This window comes from Ceratotherium simum, chromosome 7 (assembly GCF_057802395.1).
Source record: "Ceratotherium simum simum isolate JZ-2026a chromosome 7, ASM5780239v1, whole genome shotgun sequence".
In the NCBI taxonomy this organism is placed as follows: Eukaryota; Metazoa; Chordata; class Mammalia; order Perissodactyla; family Rhinocerotidae; genus Ceratotherium; species Ceratotherium simum.
The window spans coordinates 71341803-71364646 of record NC_141906.1 but is presented as its reverse complement, the minus strand read 5'-3'; the positions used below and the strand labels follow the sequence as shown (position 1 = coordinate 71364646).

The 22844-nt window shown below is 43.5% G+C and overlaps 1 protein-coding gene across 1 annotated transcript in view; it reads right to left on the bottom strand.

Annotated features, from left to right (window-relative positions):
- Positions 1-18966, bottom strand: part of TECTA (tectorin alpha) — a 67391-nt gene extending 48425 nt beyond the window's left edge. Inside the window, exons 1-6 of the mRNA XM_004427198.3 lie at positions 18903-18966; positions 15584-15717; positions 12622-12909; positions 8862-8999; positions 8355-8520; positions 3949-4361 (exon numbers count right to left, since the gene is read on the bottom strand). Of these exons, the coding sequence (XP_004427255.2) occupies positions 3949-4361; positions 8355-8520; positions 8862-8999; positions 12622-12909; positions 15584-15717; positions 18903-18966 (1203 nt within the window). The remainder of the gene's footprint in view (positions 1-3948; positions 4362-8354; positions 8521-8861; positions 9000-12621; positions 12910-15583; positions 15718-18902) is intronic.
- Between the last annotated feature and the right edge of the window lie 3878 nt (positions 18967-22844).

Genomic DNA, 22844 nt, shown 5'->3' with positions numbered 1-22844 from the left:
AACAACTTGTATTTCTCTTCTGGAAGGAGAGCCTTGAAAGGTTTTAAGCAAGGGAATGACATAGTCAGACTTGCATTTTACAGAGTCCGTTCTGCCAGCATGTCAAGATGAGAAGCAGAGAAACCAGACGGGCCACTGCAGCAAGAGTCCAGGGGTGATGGAGGATGAGGCCTGAACTACATACAGACACGGAGAGGGAGGAACGAGCTCAGGGAGCACATTCAGAAGGACCTGTGGTGTTTTGCAGTGGGGAGTGAGAAATGCAGGAAGAATCAAGAGTGCGTCCCAAGTGTCTGGCTCTCTTGAGTAGGTGGCTTGATAAGCCTCCAATGGAGAGAGTTAATTTTCTTCTTTTTTACTCTTACCATGCCTAGCACCTATAGACATCACACTTGTGGGCTGGGCTGGACAGTCCTAGGTGGGCTTGACTGTAAGTGCACGTATGCTTTGCAGGCTGCCCGGGACCCATACTGATTTCTGGCACACAGGAAGGACAAGGATCTTATGGCCATCATTGTTGCTACTTTCTGAGTTGTCTAGGAAGTGAGACACTAGACTGTCCCAGCATCACTCCCAAGATTTACCATGGCAGATGCCATGTGCAATTCTCTGTCTCTAGAGATTAGTATGACTTAGTGAGGGAAGGAGACAAGAAAAATAGGCTCGAGAAATAAGCCATCCTTCAGAAAGCTATAAGTAGAAAGAAAAACCTAGGAGTTGATTGATGTATCCTCATCTCCTAGGTAGTGAGGTAGCCAACAATGGTGAGAAAAACCATATTATAAGGAAGGTCAACTAGTAAGAGCATTGGATGGTTATTATGTGTTGTTCTATGCTGAGATGTAGAAAGTGAAATCTTCCCCAAGGTTGGTATAACTGTAAATGCCAAATATATCCATTGCTAATTGCTCTCTCTCCTCTCACGTAAGCTCTTGCTAACAAAGGGCTGTCTTTGCCTCTCAAAGCAGAAGCCATGGGATGGACTGTCTCTGGATATTGCAACAGTCCCCCTGGTTTCTCTGCATCGGATCTTGTCCCACTCGGACTGACTTTATCCCTAGGCTGACGATAGGGGTCCGTATTTCCCAGTTTATACCTTTTTCCTGGCATAAGTGTTCGCTGCACCTCCTTTCGCTCTTCCACGTGTCTCAGTTGAAACCACATATTATCCAGTCCTTGTGTTTGTGCCTCACAGTGCTCAGAGTAGGAGCTCCCAGAGAACTCTTACCCCAACTGTTGATTTCTTCTTTTATTCCCCCAGTCCCAGTCCTCAACTCCGGACTAACCAATCGCTGATGAATCTCACCTCCTTGCTTCCCTTCTCCCATATTCTAGCCATTTCCCTCTTTGCCGGTGTCTCACCCAGGATGTGGGTAGGGGCAAGGGTAGGAGAGAGAAGTAGAATTGTAGAAGCATAGGTCTTAGAATGAAGAGAGTTTGGTGGGAATGCAATGTGGGAGCAAGCGTGTATTGAGTGCCAACAGTGTGCCAGGCTTTGTGCTAGATATCGCACATGTGGCTATTCCATTTCATCCTCATGACAGCCCAAGAAGGTCCTTATCATTTCCCCCTTTTGCTGATGAGGAAATTGAGGCTTGGGGCTTGCATGACTTGAGAAGACAGGGCCTGACTCTCACCTCCTAGGCTCACCCTGCTCTCTCCACTGCTCCCCACTATTCTATCCCAGTGCTGAGTACAGGTTGCCAAGTCCAAACTACTGCCCAGGAGCCCGCCTCGTAGACACTATGACCCCATTCTACAGATGGAGAAAAGGAAGGTCAAAGAGGCCACTAAGCTGGCAGTGGTGACATAAGGATTGAGCAGATCTGACCACAGGGTCTGAGCTCTTCATCACCATATGCTATTTGGCCTTGGCACTCTTTTCACTGGAACACCCTAAACTACTCAGGTTTATCTAGGGGAGAAATATGAAAACTGGTAAGTATTAGCTAGAAGGAGATGTTTATTATAGATGGATTTTAGCTGGCTGTCTTTGGCCCCCATTAGCATATACAATCCTAAATTGTTTATTTTGTTATTTGAGAAGAGTTCGGAGGGGGAAAAGCCATAGATAGAACCCAGCTCCTAACGCAGCATATGGAGAAAGGCGATCTATAGTTTGCAAGAACAGATCTCAGTGGCCATTCCTGGCCTGGCCCAGCGTGTCTGAAGTCAGCTGCCTGGCAGGCGTATCCAGCTCCTCCTGCTTGCCATCCCTCTCCCTGCCGTCCCCATTTCACCTTGGGTGGGGGCTCTGCCATCCACTGAGCCAGCCTCCCCAACAGAGCAGGTGTATTCAGAGACACTGGGAAGCCATTTGGCAAAAGGAAAAGGAAGACTTTGTTAGCTTGCAGTCAGAGTCACATAACCTTTTTTTTTCCTGAAACATTTACATTCACATCCACATCTCCCTGTCGCTACAGAAAATTGAAGAACCCATGCCCTATGCTTGGACGATGGAAAAGAGACACGCAAAATTAGCAGAGCTGCTGAGGCTGAAAAAAATGATGATGCTCCTTTCCTTCTAAAAAAACAGTCTGACTGTGAGCAAAAAAGAATTTTAATCAAAATGGAAAGTGAGAATAAAGCATGAAGCTTTCTTTTCAACTACAGATATTATACACATCATCCCCACAATATAGGCAGTAGGAGAAAGCTAGTGAACATTTTTCTAGCCTGAAATGTTAGCATCTTTCTACAAGGATAAGTATAGTGCTCAACAGCACAATGTAAATTTAAAAGGGACACACTCCGAACTTCTGCACCCAAACCCTTAACTTTGATTTGATACACAGAGCTGTCCCTAGGGAGACTAACCCAATAACAAGCAAATCGGCATTTCAGCCACAGTACTAGCTCGATTTTCTAATTATGACACTGATAAGCTGCACAGACCTAGAAAGGGCAGAGCCAGAAAAAGTGGAATTAGTTCCCCGGTCCTGCCTTTTGTTGGACATACTGCATCAATTAAAATTACAACACATATTTAAAAACAGAAAGAAATCCCTACATTGGCGTCAGTTCCAGTGTGTAATCTCTGTAATGACCTCCATGCATGGGGATTAAGGAATGCACGAGGTCGCAGCAATCAACCCCTTGTGGTCTCGGTTATTACTGCTTGAATAAATACAGGGTTGCAACAAGGTCTTCATTAACATTATGAAAATTGGGGCCTCCACAGATTGAGTAATTGTTAGTGGTTTTTGCTCTCCTTCGTGTGTCAATGCCCCCATTGGAAATCCAGGTAGACAATGACAGCAAATGTGCCTGTGCTAAACAGGCCAAAAGAGACCCATGTTCTTCTCTCTTGTTCCAGGCAGGAGTGGAGGATTCTGATAGAGGGGTTGTTGGGGCAAAGTTTTCATGAGACCTTCCCACCCAGGCTTCACTAAAGAAGTCACCAAGCCCATTCCGGTGCCTGCGTAGGCAGTGCCTCTGGAGACACCAATCATTCTGAGGTTTCTCTGAGAATGAAGCAGCAGCTCTTGGGCAAACAGGATGAGGGGTGAGGATTGTTAATCAAAGGCTGTACTGAATTATGGGTTTGTACCATGTTTACACCGTCTCCAGGGCATGGCCATGTGGCTACCACTGTTGCAAGCCAGGTCCCTGAGACACTGAATTTACCTGTCTTCCCAGTTACTTCTGAGCTTGGACATGTGTGTGCATGTGGTGTGTGTACCAGTGATTGTGAGGGAACTAGGTATGTAAACATACTTTAAGATAAACAGAAGATAGACATGTCAAAAAGAGAACTCAGGTTAGCTTTTGTACAAATAAAATTTAGCCTAGTAAAGAATTTTACAAGATATTTGCAAGGCAGGAAGAGCCGTGCCTCTCTTTGGTGCAAACAGCAAACAGTAGAACCAGTAGATCTGGGAAAGTCTTCCCCAAGCTGAAGAATCACCAGCTTCTCCAACTCCCCGTGAAGGAGGGAGAGCGTCTCACCTTGACTTTTCCATAGCTTCCTTTGGGGATGAGAATCTTGTAGCCATTCACCTCCACAGAGAGCTCCTTCACCCAGGAGACAGCTGAGCCCCCGCGGTGTTCGTTCTTGGCCTCCACACTGAAGAAGGGGAGGCTGGAAGTCTGCAAACACTTTCGGGCCAACAGGTAGGCACAGGAGCCTTGGAAGTGGAAGAGGAAGCCATCGAAAGTGTGGTAGTGTGGCTCCCCAAACACCACGCACGTGCTGGTCTCCACGGGGCTGCAGAAGAAGAATTTGCCTTTGGGTTCGCACACCTCATAGAGGCTACAAGAGGCCTCCTGGCAGTAGATCTCGTTGTTGAAATCCAGACAGCGGCACTTGATGGTGCAGTTCAGGTCATCCCAAAACACCTCCCCTCGCCGAAGGAACTGTCCTGGGGAATAATGACATTAGAGCCAACATTTATTGAGCACTTACCCTCTGTGCCAGGCATTGGGCTAAATGTTTTACTTGCATTATACCATTTAATCCACACAAGAACCCTACTAGGCAGGTATTGTCGCCCTCACTTGACAAGTGAGAAAACTGAGGCTTAAGAGAAGTTGAGTAATTCCTCCAAGATCACTCAGCAACTCAGTGATTCCAAGCCAGGATTCCAAGCCGAGTCTGTCTGAATCCAGTCTAAGCTCTTGGCGTTGTCGTCTCCATGGCTGGTGAGCACACTCTCATTCAAGGAAAGACACACTGTCTTAATCCATGGGAAAGGCTACGACACATAGGAGCCATATCATTCCTTCCAGGAATAAGAAGAAGGGTATTCCAAAAGAAAGCCTAGCCGGCCCAGGTAAGTCACACACTGCTCATTTGCTAATTCATTCATTTGTCCACTCATCCACTCATTCAACAACGATTAGTTGGGGGCCCAGAATGTGCCAGAAAAGCTCAATAGCATGAATCAAGAGTAAGATGCACAGGCTCCCTGGGAGGATTCTGGAAAGGGCTGACCTCTGGCTTGGCGCCTTCAACGGCTTATTAATCCTGCAGACGCTGCTTAGGCAGAACTTACACCTATACAAGTTGTCTTCTCTCTTGTTCTAGGCCCTGTCCAAGTCCAGAACGTCTCTCTGTTTATCCACTGGACAGAACTTCTTGACAGAATCTAGGTCAGGAGGAGAATGAGGAAGGGGGAGGGGAATGGTTTTAAGGGATGTGCTAATTTTTAAAATATTTACTACTCTTTATTTGGTAGACAATCAATCTTTAAAACCATTTTCCTAAATACATGATCTCTCCCACCATAATCTTTGAAATTTGCCAGTTGTTATTATCAAACTTCCATTGCAATAGGAGCGTCTCTGGGCTGGGGGCTGTGATGTAGTCCTGGGTTGGGGGTCAGAGTCAAGAGAACTAGACAATGGTCCAACTCTGCAGTCAACATCTAAGACTATTAACAACTTACATCTGTCTCAGTTTTCTAACCTGTGAAATGTGGACAACGCTATTTTCTCATCCCTGCCTCATGGGAAGCAGTGATGCTATTAAAAGTTGGCACACGTTGATGGAGGTAGAAGCATTTGTAAATTAAGAATGTCTGAAAAGGAAAGTATCAAAGACACAACATTAAGAAATGTTGTGTAATAAATAATGTCATACAACAGGAGTAACTACAGTTTGAAACTGTAGTCTGAAAAAATTTCTCAAGTTTTGATAAAACTGAATACCTAAAGAATAGCACAAGGCTGCAAGGTTAACCCAAGCAGAAGGCATGGGTGCCTCAGGAACAGTCCTTTCCATATCTGTCCAACAGATACAGTTATGTCTCAACAGGCAATTTTGTTTCATACCTGTTGAGAATAGGTCCCAAAAATGGGATAATAGATTTATTCATATTCCCGGTAGGTCATATGCATTAGCCCAGGAAACAGGCCCCTTGCACCTCAATACTCATGGGCACTACTCCAGGCTGCATATACTGTGACAGCCTCCACTCAGTATAATTTCCAGTCTCTGCTTTTTCAGGCTTGCAATAAATGAGAGGAAAATGCCTTCGAATAGAGGAGGTTTGGACCAAAAGGTAGACTCTCTGAGATCATTTTGTTTGTGAAATGATGATATAATAAACCGGTGCTATGCAACGCTTCCCCTGCCATCACCCAGGCCAAATTCCCATCTCATTAGATTGATGTATGTCCAGTGGCACATAAAAATGCACAGCAGTCTGTAGAAGGATATTGAATTTGTCCCGTATGTGAAACCCAAACCCATAACTCAGGAGGAAAAGAATGAAGTCAAAGTAGGGACTTTGTACACGGCTGGCATCTGACCAGCTCCATAGCTCTGTATGCCAATGCTTTCCATTATCACAGCGCTTCATTCCCAGGACTCAGGCAAGAGGCTGTCACTGGGCACTTAGGTTGCACGGCCACAGCCAGTCAGCTCTGTGATGCTTGGACAAAGAGGGAGAGGCATTGGGTAGGACCCTAGTCCAGGCCATAAAGGGGAGAGGGATAATGGAGTATTGGTTTGGTATCTGTCACAGACCTTAAGTGAAGTGGTATTTACACTCTGGAAGGGAGGGGGGCACCCTTTCTGAAATCCTGGTGAGCTGTGGAGCTGGATTCTTTCCTATCCAGTTTAATATCAGCTTAGCTCCAAAACATTTATTTGATATTCTGAACATGGAGGACTTACAGAGTCCACAGAGGCAAGGATGCCCAGGCAGGCCATCTACACAAATGACCTTTCCTTAGAGTAAAGGCAGAGGTTTGATAAGCCTAACCACAGAGCAGGGAATGGGGCAGAGAGCACAGGCATTTCAGACCAGGTGAATATGGCTCTTCTGTATACAACACAAATTGAAGCTGAGCCAAAAGAGAAACCTGAGGCCCCCCAGGGCTGCCAAGACATGCAGGTCACCAGGCCATGCTGTCTATCTGAGGAGGGCAAGAGATGGCCTGAAACCTTCATCTCAACCCAAAACTTTCTTAGAGATCTGGAAACATTTTCTCCAGGGTGATCCTCGGCACTTCCACAACACCCTGCACTCATGTGTATCATAACATGTCTTACACTGTGTCATCATTGTTTCCGTGGCTGTCTTCTCTACCGTAGTAGTGTCTTGGGAGGCTAGAGCTCCATCTCCAGCACCTAACAGAGTGGCTAGCACCTCGTTGGGGCTCTCAGAATGTTCTTTGGAAAGATGCAATGGCTGGATGGCTGAATGGATGGATGGGTAGATGGGTAGATAGGTAGATGTGTGAGTGGGTAGATGGATGGATGGATGGATATTTACTAATACTAGGTGCTATAGCCTCCACTCCTAGAAGCAGAAATATTAATAGAAATCCTGTTTTCTGGGGCTTAGCAGTTAAGTGTGCGCACTCTGCTACTGGCGGCCTGGGTTCGGATCCCAGGCGCACAGCGATGTACGGCTTGTCGGGCCATGCTGAGGCGGCATCCCACATACAGCAGCTAGAAGCATGTGCAGCTATAACATACAACTATCTACTGGGGCTTTGGGGAAAAAAAGGAGGAGGATTGGCAATAGATGTTAGTTCAGGGCCGGTCTTCCTCAGCAAAAAGAGGAGGATTAGCACGGATGTTAGCTCAGGGCTCATCTTCCTCACAAAAAAAAAAAAAGGAAAGAAAGAAATCCTGTTTTCTGAATACTTTAAGACACATAAGAAGCAGGAATCTATAAACCAGGATGTTCCTGTGAGAGTCCTGGACTGTTTTGTACACCCAAAGTGGTTTTGATGGTTCAGAGAAGGTTTCAAACTTTGGATGCCAATATAAAGTAAACCCGCAGAGGTTCAACTACAGCTTGTTCACAGAGACCTAAAGCCTGCTTTGATTTTCCCCAAATTCCCGCATGCTTTGCTGCTGCTGGGAGGATTTTAGGAGAAGCTACCCTAAAGACTATGACACTTTCTTTTCCTTTCCTTCTCATCAGACTAGAAAGTACTGATTTACTCTCCTAGAGACTTGGCAACGCTCCACGTTCGCCCACTCCTGTGGATCTACAAAGTGCAGACGGCAGAGCAGGAGTAAAGATGAGAAGAAAAATTGAAAGAGGGGAAAGGGAAACAATGACAACAAAAATAATGTTAAACAGGAGGGCTCCCTTCTGTCCCTCTGGCTGTGAAATCACTCAAGATCCTCGTCCACTTCAGAGTTGTTCCGAACAGGGAGCTGTGTTCACACCCCAGGCACCGAGTCTGGAAGCTGCAGTGTAGCAGATGCAGGGTTTCAGCTCCTGGTGTGATGAATGTGCATGCTCAAATTACCTTGATCTCCATTACCCAGCTGAGAGATGTCAAAAGAGTAAGGCATCAGGAGTGAGTCCGCCCCCGTGGCTTAAAAGCCCGCCTGTCAATCTAAGCTAAACAAACCCAGCTTTGCCACAGAGAATCGGAAAAGTCTTTACCTCTGGAGGTGCAGCCATTGGCCGGGTCAATTTCCTTCCCATCAACTTTAAATGCCCAGCGGCCTGGAACATTGACGTTTGTGGTCTCTTGGATATTCACAATATCGGGGGTTCTTGACCCCGGGAGGCTGAAGAAATTGGTGAGGTTTCCACCATTAAATCCTGCCTAGAGCACAAAGAAAGACAGGACTTTTGAGCACACACACCACCCCCATTGGTTAACTTGCTCAAATGCCTTATTTTCACAATCCAGCACACCTGAAATCAAGAGACTCCTTTTCCTGAAGTCCCTGGGGCCACCATTCTAGGTGAGAAAGGCCTGCCTAGTGCATGCCACACCTGGATCAAAGTACCAAAGATGGATAGCCTCTCAATCCACTTGCAGGATCAGACACACTTCTCTAGCTAAAAGCTGTTGGCAGGATTTCCTCCAGGATACCGAGCAGCATAAGTAGAAAGTACAGGGCTTCAGAAACATGCAGGAGGATGAAGTGGAGAACAACCTACCTGTGCCATCACTCCCCCGAGACCTGTCAGGGGATCACCACCACTTGCCGTCCCAGTGGTCCAGTTGATTTCATAATAATTGAAGAGCGTGAATGTATAGGAGCCATCAGACACCAAGACGGCCTGGAAGGTGTTCACCTATAGGACGGGAATGGGTGGTCTCATGACTTACCTTGCCCAGGAACTCCTCTCCCCAACAGCAGCTCCCTTTACCCTGCACCCTCCCTGCCTTGAAGCAGCTCAGAGCTGCTCATTGCCAGCTCTCACTCTCTGCCTCCTCTCTGAATATGTTCTCACCTCCAATGGCAAAAGCAAGACATGCGTCTAAAAGAGAAATTGCCCGAGAATAACCTGGAGGCTGACTCAGTGCCTCTCTCACATCTCTGATTCGAACCAGACAGAAAATTCAGAGGCCCGGCTCAACTTGTGATAATACATGAGTACCTATAGATGGCAGCATGAGAATAAACTATAGGAAATCTGTAGTCCAGCCAAGGAAAGGGTTGCATGCACCTGTTCCCAGAGCAGGTTGGATGGGGCATGGGGAGTGGGGTGGAGAAGAGCAAGCAAATGCTTGTCAGTGTGACTGAAGTGGAGGTATGGACTGTGCTCTCTCGATTCTTAGAAAACATTGCTAATCTTGGTGAGATGTCTCCTCTTTTTTAAAATGGAAGTTGAAAGTGATTTTTAAAAAGCACTTTGTGGGGGAGAAATTACTCCTCTAATTACATATTTATGCATCACTTTATATCTGCAAAATTCTCAACACTCGTCTGTACCTCAGACCAACGCTAAGATGGGCAATTTTTTGTCCCATTCCCATCTTACAGCTTAAAAACTGAGGGCTAAGGGAAACGAATCACTGGAAATTTTGCAATGATCCAGCAACAGAAGATGGGATTTGAGCCAGAGCTCCCAGTCTACCTCTTAGTGCACTGTCATTACACAGTCTTCATTTTAAACTTTTTACGACAGAGATGTTATATAAATTCAAACAAGACTTGCCAACAGTTTCCAGAAACAAGCTGTAGCAAACTCTTTTACTATTTCCCTTTGCTAATTCCTACCCCTTGACACGTGTTTTCAGGAAATTCAAATAAAAATAGAGTTAAAAGGAGAGGCTGCTTTGACCTTTCCATTCAAACCTCGCACTTTTCCCAGCTGCCTGATACTATCCTGGTTAACATTCTGTCAGATGCAGAGGAAGACCCAAATCCTTATCCTGTGTAATCAAACTGGGGTAGAGGATCTTGGAAGCCCCAAAGCTCCCATCCTAGACAGTCCCAGGGAGGGAGACAAGGTGCAAGTAAAGAAAAGCCCTTTTTGTTAGTGAGAACTTTCTCCCCAGGCTCTGTGCTTGCCACAGCTGACGGCGTTGAGGATAGAGTCGCCCAGGTATATGCCTCCATTCTTTGGCCCCGTTCAACAAAAGAGGAAAGTGGGGCACAGAGATGAGGGAACTCAAGATTGCTATAAGGTCACTGCGGGGTCAGGTTCAAGAGACAGGTATAAAGCCAAGGTGACACAAGGTCTAAATTAAACTCTCCTTCAGACTAGGATTCTCCTTCACGAAGTGAATTCCTTCTCCTGAAATGAAGTGGGAAATATCTTTGGTCTAAGCAGGTCTTGAGAGCAACCCATTTGTGATCCCAGAAGTCACCTCAAAACCAACCGGCCATCCTAACAACACTCGGAGTCTGGCTCTCGCCCTCAGGCACGTTCTGGCTCGCTCTCACACACTCCTACATGTACACATCTCTTCAACATCAGTTTTAAGTCTCCTCTGGGTCTGTGTCTGTAAAGCCATGTTTTCAATTCTTGAAAAACCCTTTTATCCTTCAGACGACTTCCAATGATGCCTCGAGGAGGCAGCCAAGGAAAGAGCTGAGGGTTTGGAGTTAGGAGACTTTAGTTTAAACACTGCTCTGCCTCCTATGAGATTCAAATCTTTTTTCTTGCCGCTCAGGCAAGTTACTTAACCTCTCTGGGCCTGTTCCTTTCCTTTAAAGTGGAGAGAGAGCTTATTGTGGAACATTCTTGTGAGGGCTAGACGATATGCAAACATAGCCTATCACAGCGTAGGGCTCACAGTAAGCCCTCAATAAATATGAATTTTCCTTTCTTGAAGTAAACATGTCCCCTTCCCCTTCCCTCTCTAATGGTTTCCATGACACCTTCTCCCTCTAAAAAACCTCTCACACCCAGTGTTTAGTTGGCCTGATGATATGTGTTCCCATAGAGAAGAGGAAACCTGGGAAAACAGGACATGAAGAAGAGGCCAATTTCAAAGACAGGGATGGATAGGCCCTTCTGCAGCTCTGGAAGGTTGTATCATCTTTTTCTCCAAGGAGCTCAAAGCACGTCGATGTTACCTCATTCATCCTCATTGAGAGAGTTCTCACCTAGTCCAGAAATTTACTCCAAAGTACAAACCAGAAAGTATCTAAATTATCTTGCCATTTTTATTGCCAATGGAAGTTTTTTTGAAAAAATGGTGGTCAGCATTTGATGGGTATTTCTTCCCTTTTTTTTCCCCCACTGACACTAAAATTTATTGATTGCTGGCATCCTGCATTCAAACGCTGTAAGGTATGAGGCTTAAAGGACATAAAACATCACCCGAGGAGTCGTTAGCAATCCATAACGTGACAGAGGGAAATGTATGCTTCTTTAGAGGTTATTTCTAGCCAATGCATCCACTGTTTAAACTTGTATCTTTCTGTTCTCCAGAACCTCTTAGCGATAAAGTGTATCTTGATGCTCCGGTCAGAAGGTGCTAGAACACCGTGTGCTCACTGAGTAGCAGCTATGAATTGCAAGCCCAGCACTTTTCCACCTCGGAGTCTAACTCAGTAGTTTCTGTTCCACACCTAAACGACTGACTCATTGCCAAGGAAATTGGAAAACAGATGGAACTGGGAATAATGCTAAGAAAGAGGAGAGCAGATTTTTGAGTGTCTTGGCTTACTGGAAATTATGCAGCTGAAGACATGTCTACGACTTCAGAAATCTCCACTGCCAAAGTCACCCACACAAGCTGCAGGCTTTCACGAAAACCGTGTTCTGTCCCCTTATGTAGAAAGTCGATTATCTCTACAATAGTGCCAGTGATAATCTTTCTTATTTGACTTTTATTTGACTGCTCATTTGGGATTTCAGAGCAGATGTTGAAACTTTATTCATGAAACGCTTTAACTGCCCACTCCAATTATCATCAAATATGAATAATTCCGGCCCCGGTCACAATAAAAAAATCATAGTATAATAAAATGAGTCAGGTCATTTGTGCCCAAATCCAGTACCCTATTTTCCTCTTCCTACCAGGTTTCGTGAAAAAAGGGGAAAAAAAGGAAATTAGCTGACGGAGAGAGGCATTTGTGCCTCTGGCAAGAAAAAAGGATCTTTGAGTTCCTAGATGGGTCCCTCATCGTGCGGCCTGGATGAGGTCTCAGCGCCTCAATTACGGCCTGCAAATTAGGAATGCGACTGACTGCAAGAAAATGGTGGAGGGGTTCTTTCTAGACATTCGCAATGGTCAGTGATAGGGATGACACAACTTCTGAAATATTACCACTGACTGGACTGGTTAGGGATGATATCGCCCTCTGCTTCCTGGAAAGTGGGTGGCAAAACTCATTAGTTTAACTCAAGGAAACTGACGTTCCTCAGCTCTAACAATTAGACCCCTTCACAGTAGTGAAGATGGACAAGAATTAGATGTCAGGATATGAAGTGGAAAATGGAAAATGTGAATTATTACAGGTGTGGTGCTGCTCCCTCCATAAAACGTGACTTCCTCCCATGTCACAATGAAAACCCAAGTGGCAGAGAAGGTTGCCATGTCTTTGAAGTACTTCCTGATGTCCTTGGTGGCTCTTTTCAAGATGACAGGATCCATGGTCTCTCTGTAATAGATCTCGCCTCGAATTCCATTGTGCACATCTGCCCAAAATGGGGCAATGAAGGCCCTCCCATCCGTCAGGGGAAAGGATTCTGGCGTGAACTGGCTCACTAGCACATTGAAGGAAACAACTCCGTTGTTATTGACCTACAAAAATAAGAGAGGTTTTGCACAGTGGATCTGAAATCTTAACAACTTCAGAGTCGCAAACCAAGACAGACATTCACCTAATCACATATGAATGGAAAACAACTTGCAAACTACTGAATTAGAACCATCAAACACCATCTTCCATTGCTCAACTAGGAGGTTCGTTTACTTCCAGACAAACTCATTGGTTTTCTTTCACTTTCAATTTATAGTTAGCTTCATTACTTATTAATAATCAGTCTCATTTTCATGTTCTTTATGTTATCTCTATTTATACTTACCAAATGCTACTGGTATGTGTGTATGTGTGCGTGTATGTGTGTGTGTGTGTGTTGGGCCAGGCAGGGGGTAATGTAGGCAATAAAGAAGATGCAGAGTCACAGATGCAAAATAATAGGAAAAAAAACACGGAAGCAAAAAAATTTAAAAACTGAGGATTTCTATATTAGACCTTGATTCCTATTATACGACAAGAGAAGAATTTCAGAAAAAGATAAATCAAATACTCCACCATCAAATCAGATCTCAGGATGAACCATATCTTGTTTGGGAGAGACGTTTAAAGGACTTCTATTGATGTCCCAACCACTCTGTACCCAGAACAAGCACGAGGTTGTGACCCATAGATGCCCAATTCACTGACAGCTCTTGCAGTCTGATGGCTTCTATGTATAATCGCTGCGTATAAATGGACACATGAGTACTTCACATTGTATATGTAAGTAACTATCTTATGGTGATTTCATTATGATTTGTAAATAGCTTAGTAAACTTATTAAATTACTAAACCTTACTGCAAATCATAAGCCAACACGTACACTCTGTTGACACAGGACCTACAAACAATTCAGCATCTGCCTGTGTCTGCAGCTCTATCTGTTGCTAGATAAGGCTGATTTAACCCTGTGGCTTCTACAGCAGAAACGCCTGTGATGGGAATACCTGCAGTTCCCAGATACAGAAAACCTGGAGATCATTTTTCTACACATTCCAATAGTTTGTTATGCTCATATTAATCAGTAATATTATGGACATTAACAGTGACCCAGATCTCAGAGGTAAGTTATTGGTACCTGGGCCAAGAGTATGTTGACCTGTTTTGGACGTAAGGGTGTGGGATTTGGAAAGGAAGCTGGAGATCCAGCTACAAGGACATTAAGAGTCTTTTGTCTGCAAGTAATAGTGAACAACCCACAGGCTTGAAAAAGATGCATTGCTCAAAGTGCTGGAAACTCAAGGAACAATTTGCCCTCAAATATGTCGGCGCCACATTAAGGACCTTCCTTTTGCAAGGGCAAGAATTATACCGACTCCATCTCACATAGTATAACGGAGGAGAAAGAGGAGCTTAACTAAACACATTTGTTCTAGAAGCCTGAGAGACTAAGGCTTCCAGAATGGAAGCCCTGCACGCCTCTCTCATCTCCAGAATCAGGTCAACACATTCTGAAACTTCCAATCAGCTCTTACTGATTAAGGAGGCTCTGCTATGAGTAGAGCATAAAAGACATTTCAGGATGCCAGAACAATGTGTTTGCTAGGGAATAATGGGTGTACTTAAAGCACAGAGACTAGCAGAGCAAGCTAGTAATGACTCAGACGTGTTTTGTCTATATAGTCTATTTAGTCTACAGTTAAGCTCAGGGGTTCTAAAACTTTTGTGGGCATCAGAATCACCTGAAGGGGTTGTTAAAACACAGATTACTGGGCTCCCTTCCCAGAGTTTCTGATTCAGGAGGTCTGGGGTGAGGCCTGAGAAGTGACATTTCTAATAAGTGCCAGGTGATGCTGGTGCTGCAGTTTCAAGGACCACTGGTTAGGTCAAGGAAGAGGAACCTATCTTCTGGTGGGAATCAGCCCTGAGCTATCAGTCAAAACTTGGGGAAGACAGTCTCAGATACAGAGATGGCCAGAGGTGGAGATGCTTGGAGTTTCATTTCTTCCTCCAGGGCGGGACACAGAATAGAATAGGATGTAATGTAATCTACATATGCCTCACCCAACCCTTTAAGGCCAAAGATAAAGGCAAGTTCAGTTGTTCTGAACCTTCTTCTCAATATGAAACAGTCTTACTAGCAGCAAACACAATGATCCAAAAAAAAATAACCTGCGAATACCTCAGGAGAGCTCTGAGAGCAAATGGTATCATTTCTTCATGCAGGTTTGACAATGGCGTATCTCAGACCCAATGAGAGTGGCCAATTCTGCCAACAACTTTTATGTAATAGTTGATTACCTCTCTGCTATGCTCTGAGTCTGCTCCAAGTTGGTAGGAAGCCTAAGAACAGCAGATGCCTAAACTTTTCACACCCCCAGAAGGGGAAGATAAATGATATTGCTCCTATTGTGGTCCATTGTATCTTTTTACCTCGTCAAGTAGCAGAAATAATGTTCATGGCATTGGGGCCTCTGCTCCACTTCTGTGTTTAATCACCCACAAGAGCAATTTATTGCCCTGTATACTCCTCTACTATGAACATTAGCCATTAAATATACCTTTGACTTTCTTAATCATAAAACCTATCAGCTCATGAAATCTCAGAACTTGTTGTTTAGGCTGCCAATAAATCCTCCATTCCAGGAGCCCTGGAAGAAGGTATTTGAAATGTTTTCCTTAATGACAAACAAAGGGGAGAGCCACAGAGCAACAGCGGGCTGTTTCTCCACTTACATAGACAGTGCGGTAAGGAACGCCAAAGAAGAAAATAGGGATGGCCAACTTAATCTCAGATGAGCTTCCGTCATCTACTTTAGGGGTTTTGGTGTCATTCTGCCAAAACGGATACATGAGCTCCCTGGGCTGAGCTGTCAAGAGAGAGGGTGGTTAGATGGATGGCAGATCCGTCTTCCTTCTGGCAAGTTACTTCCCTCCCACCCACTAAAGCACCTTCTTTCAGTAAGTCTTACAAATTAAATGCAAGTCAGACTGCGTTTTCATTTATCCTAAACCTAAGCTGTACACAGTGCACTATCTTCTGCCTCTAGAAAGGGGAGAATGGGAATGATGCCATTTCTCATTAGGAGAAATCAATTCGTGCTTCATTTCTATGCTTCCATATGTTTTGGAGAGAGAAATGGTTAAAACAGGCTGAAAGGTTGTGAAATCATCTCTGGAGCTCTCAGAGCACTGAGAGGTGGTCTCTAGGTCTGGCATGGCTTACACCACTTGATCCTTGATCAGAAGGCAAGGAACAGAGAAAGTGGCCTGTGGCTATGAAGCTACCTTCTATTAAGAATTCTACTCTCCTTTTCCTGAAAGGAGTCCCCTTCATCCTGCCACATAATAAGAGAAGATACCAGATCCCAGAAGGAAATAAACAACAGTTGGAACTGGGACAAAAGTGGGAGGAGAGGGTATGTAGTAACTGGCCCGTGAATGACCTTGATTGAGCTTCGGCCCTGCGAGAAGGCTCTCTGCCCAGCTCCTATTTACAAAAAACAGACATGGGATCCTCTGGGGTAAGGGAGGTTGGGCCCTTGAGAACTCTTTGGAGAGGAGGCGCAAGGCTCTTCCTCATCACCCTGGTCAAAGGTGAGAGTCATCGTACAAACACACACAGCTCCCCTCCTGGAACCATGTCACCCACTGAAAACCTGACTTGTTTCTCAGAAGTTTCTCATCTAACCTCTTCCAAGGGGTGGCCCAGTTTGGTGAGAAAAATTAGACAGTTACTCCAGGGTCTACATTACTGATGATCAGGACATCTATGAAATAATCTACATTTGGGGTGTTACTTTTCTCTGCCTCTGCTTTCTTCTCTTGAACAAAAACAGAACAACAGAACATCATCTTTTCTCCCCTCCCCATCCCTTTTCTTAAATAGTTTATTAGTTGTCAGGGGCAGTGGCAAATCCATTTGGAGCTTCTGACCACAGTTCTTGAGGTACTTGCTTGCTGTCTCCAGATGCTAACACCCCATTCTCATGTTGGGGCCCTCTCCTTGGGGAAGTCCCTGCTCTGTGCTGATGGAGCCGATAGACTGGTGAGCAAGTGGCCTAGGGTGTCCGGCTCCTTCAGGAGCCTGTTAGTGAGCAGACAACAGCTGATGTAAGAGAGAATGCAGAGTGACCAGAAACCAGCCCAGCAGCACCCAGCCAAGCGCCAGCTCCTCTCCTTGTGGAGCGGGGAGCAAGAGGCCATCTTCCCGGACAGACAGCTAATCTGTTTCCAGGGCCTCACATTGGAGGGAGGCAGGGGAAACGAGCCAGGTCATTGGGGTGTAAGCATTGTTCCTCAAGCCCCAGAAGTCTCTGGGAAGCCAACCAAATTTGAACTTTTAGGAGATGCTGCAGCCAGTTTAACCACAGGAGCACTCAGCTGATATGCTTCATTTAATGTCACATCAGTCGGCAAAAAAGAACTCTCTAGTATTCGTATTTATACCAAAGTAACAAATTCCAAATCCCTAGAAGGTTGGAATTCAAAAAAGTCTCTTTATAATCCCTATCATAGCAGTATACACAAGTACTTATTAAATTTGAAGAATGATGAGTTTTCTCAAATTAATGACAATAAATCAAATCATGTCATGGATTTATCCTTCCTGGGGAACTTTTTAAGAGTGATGCCCAAGTGTGAATAAGGGCTTACATGCACACTGAATTGTAATCTTTTTAATGGAAAGATTAACTGATATTTGGGGCCGCATTGGCCAATCTGCCTAGGAGATGGAAAATTCATACTTCTCATGGAGGAGGCAGAAAACCGTGGTCATGGACACTGTCCCTAACTTCTCTTTCTGCTCCGAAAGTGAGGCAGGTTTGCAAGATTCTTCTCTTCATGAGTAATTCTAACTAGTTCATGAATTTGAACAGGAAAGAATGGACAGTTAAAATTTTTAAATTTTAAGAAGAATACAAATTATAAAGATATCTAATGCTATAAATACTTAATAAATACTTGTTGCTTGAAAAAAAGGGTGCTTAATAAAAGGGAGTAGATTTAAACTGCAGTAATTTTCACCTTAGAAGCTATCACTATTATAAAAATATAACTTCTTAACAGCATGGCCTATCAATAGCATGAGAGTAAATAGAAGAAAGAATATCCCTACTCAGGTTGGCTTTAGGCTGCAAATTTCACAATAAACATAACTATGTTTTCAGAACTTTTTTTTTCACCAAATAAAACATACTTTCTTAGAACAGGAGTAGGAGGTTAGAGTCAGTGGATCTTTTTTTTTTTATTGTAGGGTTTCACACTATAGTTTGCATGCTACCACTGTTTAAATTTACCCAACTCTGGAAAAATGTTAGGGCTACGCATGCCTTATAGATTTGTTCACTCAGACTTGTAATCACGCGCCAGCTGAACTAAATAAACAAAACAAAGAAGGATGCTTCAGAATTTTAGCCATAAAAGTTTCAAATCTATGTAGACTTTCCCATCTTTCTTGTCTAAAATCCAACACCAGTAGAAAGAAATGTGCGGCTTTCACCTACCCTGGGCAATGCTACACAGAGAAAAAGAAGGAATCTCTGAGGAGAATAATTTTCTCGTTTCACTGGCAGTTTTAGATTCTTAGCCATTGTAAAAGGCCACTGATAGACAAGTTACCAACATTAATCACGTTGTAACTTCTGAATTTTGGCTAAAATAAGTGTATTCTTTAAAGTCTGAGCCACAAGTTAAATGCCTTAATGGGACTCAACCATCAGGCATGGGGTGCACACACACTTACCCTATATACTTTTAATGAAAATAATTTGCATCATCTTAAAGACGTACTCCATTAACACAGGGCAACAAACTGTGTTGCAGTATATACAAACAGTGTTCAAAGTTAAATAAGAAAAAGTAGGAATGTAAGTGAACGTCATTTAAAGTTAATGTATTTTGCCCTTGACAACAGAATTTAATTTACATTTTTCTTGTTGTATCCGTAGACACATGTACACCTGCCCTGACAATTATGGTTCCAACAAAAGCGTCTCTTTATAAATTCAAGAGCATGCTAGTCAAGAGCTTTATGGAATTCTGTAGTACTCACCTTGGTGCCGTACAAGCGTGAAGATGAAAGAGACCCAAATTCTAAGTAATGATGAATAATTCATCCTGGAATTTTAAAAAGAAAAAGAAAAAAAAAATCCCCAGCTTGCCAGAGTAAACAGAACACCAGGTGTGTCTGGTGGCGAATCCCAAGACACAGCACAACCATCATAGGACAAATTCACATAACAACATCAGCAGTTCTGAGTCAGGCTGAAATTCCCTGAATGCTGGCAGGTCCTCCTAAGCTCAACACTTCATGAACAAATTAGACTCCCCATGAGAAGCCGGTTTGGAAGGGTAATGAGATCATTCAAATTGTCAGGAAATTATATAGAATCAATGGGAGCGACAATGAGTAAAGGAACGGCACCTACTCGGAAGCTACCAAAAAATAGGACCCGACTCTAAATAGAGCGTGTTGTGTTTCTGGAACAGACATTTATCTTCTGGGAGACCTGGCTCTCTTAATTTTCACAACAGCTTTCAATCAGGGTCAAATAAAAGTCGATTGGGAGACAATGTGTTTCTACAGGTGGCGGGATTTAGAGTTGGCCATCACCTTCTCTAGAGTATGGAGCCAATCCATCATTTTGAAGCACTGACCAGATTCACAGGTAGTGTGAGACTGTTCACTGACTTTCCACAGTGAAATGAATGATAAATACACTGATGATTAAAAAGAACCATGCCAGGGTTGCTCCTTGAAATTACAATAAAAATAGAATTTAGCACACAAGCTAGTAATTAGTTCCAGCAAATTAATTTTAATAAGGGACACTACAAAATTGAACTTGTTTTCATTTTAGTTAAAATCAGTTGAACCCACGGGATGGTCTGTGCCGCTCTGTGAAGTTGAGATGCAAATGCATACACGAGCTCCACGTTAGCCATCCGCCCGCCTGAGGACCAAGTGCATGGGTCGACTGTGAAGTTTGGTCCTGACAGTATTCTTAAAAATAAAAACCTTCCTCTTATTATTTGAAGCTATCACAATTCTTCAGCCAAACTTTCATGGAAAATCAGTGACTTTACCCTGGGAAAGTTTTTTGGTAAGTCTTCAGTTGTCGAGCACACACATTGAAATCTCAAGCACATCATAAATATTAGTTTTGTTGAAAATGGTATAAAGACTTTAGGAGAGCTCACACACAGCTGTAGCAGAGAGAGATGCCGCGCGAGTTGAAGCCTGGAGCCCTTAGGGAAATAGTTCAGAGAACAGTAAGGAGGATTCATTTAAATATTTGTATTTATGAAAAATGTCACTAACCTGTTCTGTAGAGACTGGAGGAATTGAGTCAGAAATATTAAGCCAAACCTTGGTAAACCAGGAAAAAATTAAGTAGAACAGGAATTCATGTCAGTTCTCCCCTACTTGCTGCCAATTATTTCTGATTCCTGAAATGATGTCTGAATCCCCTACTCTTAAAACCAAAAATTCAGTTAGTCCGGCGTTAGAGTCAGATGAGTGTTGAGTTGCAATCAAGTTTTTTTCTATTGATTAAGGAAAAGTAAATCTAAAGATCAGTTTCAGGATTGCGTAGAGAGGTTCTTTTCCTGAAAAACTAGACCTTTCTTTCCCCCCTGAAAAAAAAAGTAGATTCAGATGGAAATGTCAGGTACTGGGAGCTGAAACCTTGGTCCTTTCTGATAGGAATCACTTTGCACTGAAAAACACAAAAGAAACTCCCCCCTTCTACTTTTGTACCCAAAAAAAAAGGCAACTGTATAGTGTTACAGAATTAGCATCCACCAGCATGGGATTAAAACTCCACACAAAGCTGCTGCCTCCAACATTTAAATGAAGTTGGTTTTCCACTAAAGTTTTTTTTGTTTCTCTGGTTTTGAACGGTAGGCACAGAGAGGCTTTGCTCTGTTTTTTCACAGGTATGCATGAAGTATTTAAAGAAACGTTCCCAAACTTTTCTAGGTTTTATTCCTTCCCTTTGCTCTCTGATACACCACTGTGCAGTGTGATAGGCCAGAGTACTTTCCATCAAACCGGAATGAGGTAACCAGTGTGAGGCATGATCTTTCCCAAGGAAAAACCAAACCGTGCCCTGGAAACCTCCGTTGATGCCCAGTAAGCATCTCAGAGGGGTTGGGGGGGAATAGATCCCTCCTGATGAAAATTTGCAGTAAGTACAGAGTTTTTTTAAAAAGGCATTTGTAAACAAGGTAAAAACGTGTTAGGTTCGATGCAGAATGAGAAAAATTGGCTAAGGCATAAACTAAGTCTGCTATTCAAAATATGTAAGGTGAAATTTGTTAAAAAAGAAGTCACTGAATGTAGCAGAAAAAAACTCTGCATATCAATGGGAATTTTAAAATTACTCTAAATTTTTCTCTGACCAGACATTTAAATGCCAACTGCAAACACACACACAAAAAGAACATAATTCCACTTTTGAGCAAGCTATCCTAAAATGGATAAGAGAGCTTGGGGAACTAATTTTTTAGTCTAGACTATTCAATATTTTTCTAAAAACCTGTGATAATTCAGTAGGTTTTGCACCTTAAGCTTCCTCTCTCACTAGTATTCTGAATCTTCCACATGTATTTACTTATGGATGTCAAATGACTATTTTCCTCTGAAAGGCACATATTTATATAAGAGAAAATCTAATTTGGGGGGTGCCTATTATAAAGTAAAATTAAACTCAAATACATGACTCACCCAGAAAGGCATTCTCCTTGCCCAGTCTTTATTAAGGTTTTAGTCCAGTAGTCAACCTAAATATCTTGAAGTAAGATAGTTGGCTCTATGTAAAAAACTGCTAGTAGCACAATAATTGCTTTGGTCTTCTTTTTTCATGCACTCAAGGAAATTTATATCTCAGCCCTTTTGACCCATATTAAATGCTTCATCCTTCTTGAGGCAGGACTGCTCCTGGGAGAAATGCCATCTGGGCATAATCAGATACGCAAGATGGTGGCGGAAACGAACGACATTGGGAATCTGGGGGCGAGCTAGTGCCAGGTGCTAGAGGAGAGACTGTTGGTTTTATCACTGGTTGGGCTGGGAAGCTGGTCGGTGAGTGTGTATTCTGGGCACACACTCAGTGGTCACAGGGGAGAAATGACAAAAATCTCTTTTTATGCTATGTTGGCAGGAGGGCTTATTTTGTTGAAGGTGAAGTGAGCAAAGATTTCTGACGAGATTTAGACCAAGGGTGGTGCGGGGTGGCTTGGAGCTAATAACCCAAGACATTTGTGCTTTATAAAGACGGCATAGATGGATGCCGCTTTTTACACAGGAGGAAAGATACGTCAGACTAAACAGACAGAACAAAAAAATATAACTCGCTAAAAACAAGTAGAATGGACTTTATACGCTGATTGTTTTTGTTTTCTTTTCTTAAGTTTCTGACACCTTTCCTGTGAAGGAGTAGTCGGATTTGATCCGGTTTGAAATGATACAGTGAGAAGCATGGTTGGCCAACCGCTTCTGGGTCCTTCAGGCTCAGCCTCAGCGTTGGAGCCAAGGGCACACTCTTCTTGGGGCGGCCCCCAGCCAGTGACTGGGTGAGGTGGTGGGACAACGGCCTAGCACTGTCCACCCAAAGCAAGATTCCTCTAATGTGCAATTTTTGCTCTGGAGAGCCTAGTTGAGCTAACAAAGACTATGTCAAGTTCTCAACTGAGGCAGCTCTATTACGCCCAAATTAAGGCCTAATTGGGGAAACCTTGTATATGTGTGTATAGTGCATTATATATATAACATTATATATACGGGATTTATTATATATATATTTTTATATATGGGATTTACTGTGTGTGTATGTGTGTGTGTATATATATATATATATATATGCCTGCCTACATAATGTGTGTATGTGTGTGTGTCTATGATGGCATTATCTGGGTAGATGCCCCCAAAGATTTGACTCTCCAGATTTCTCAAAACTCTGAGCCCTCAGACATGTACCATTTCACCTCATTA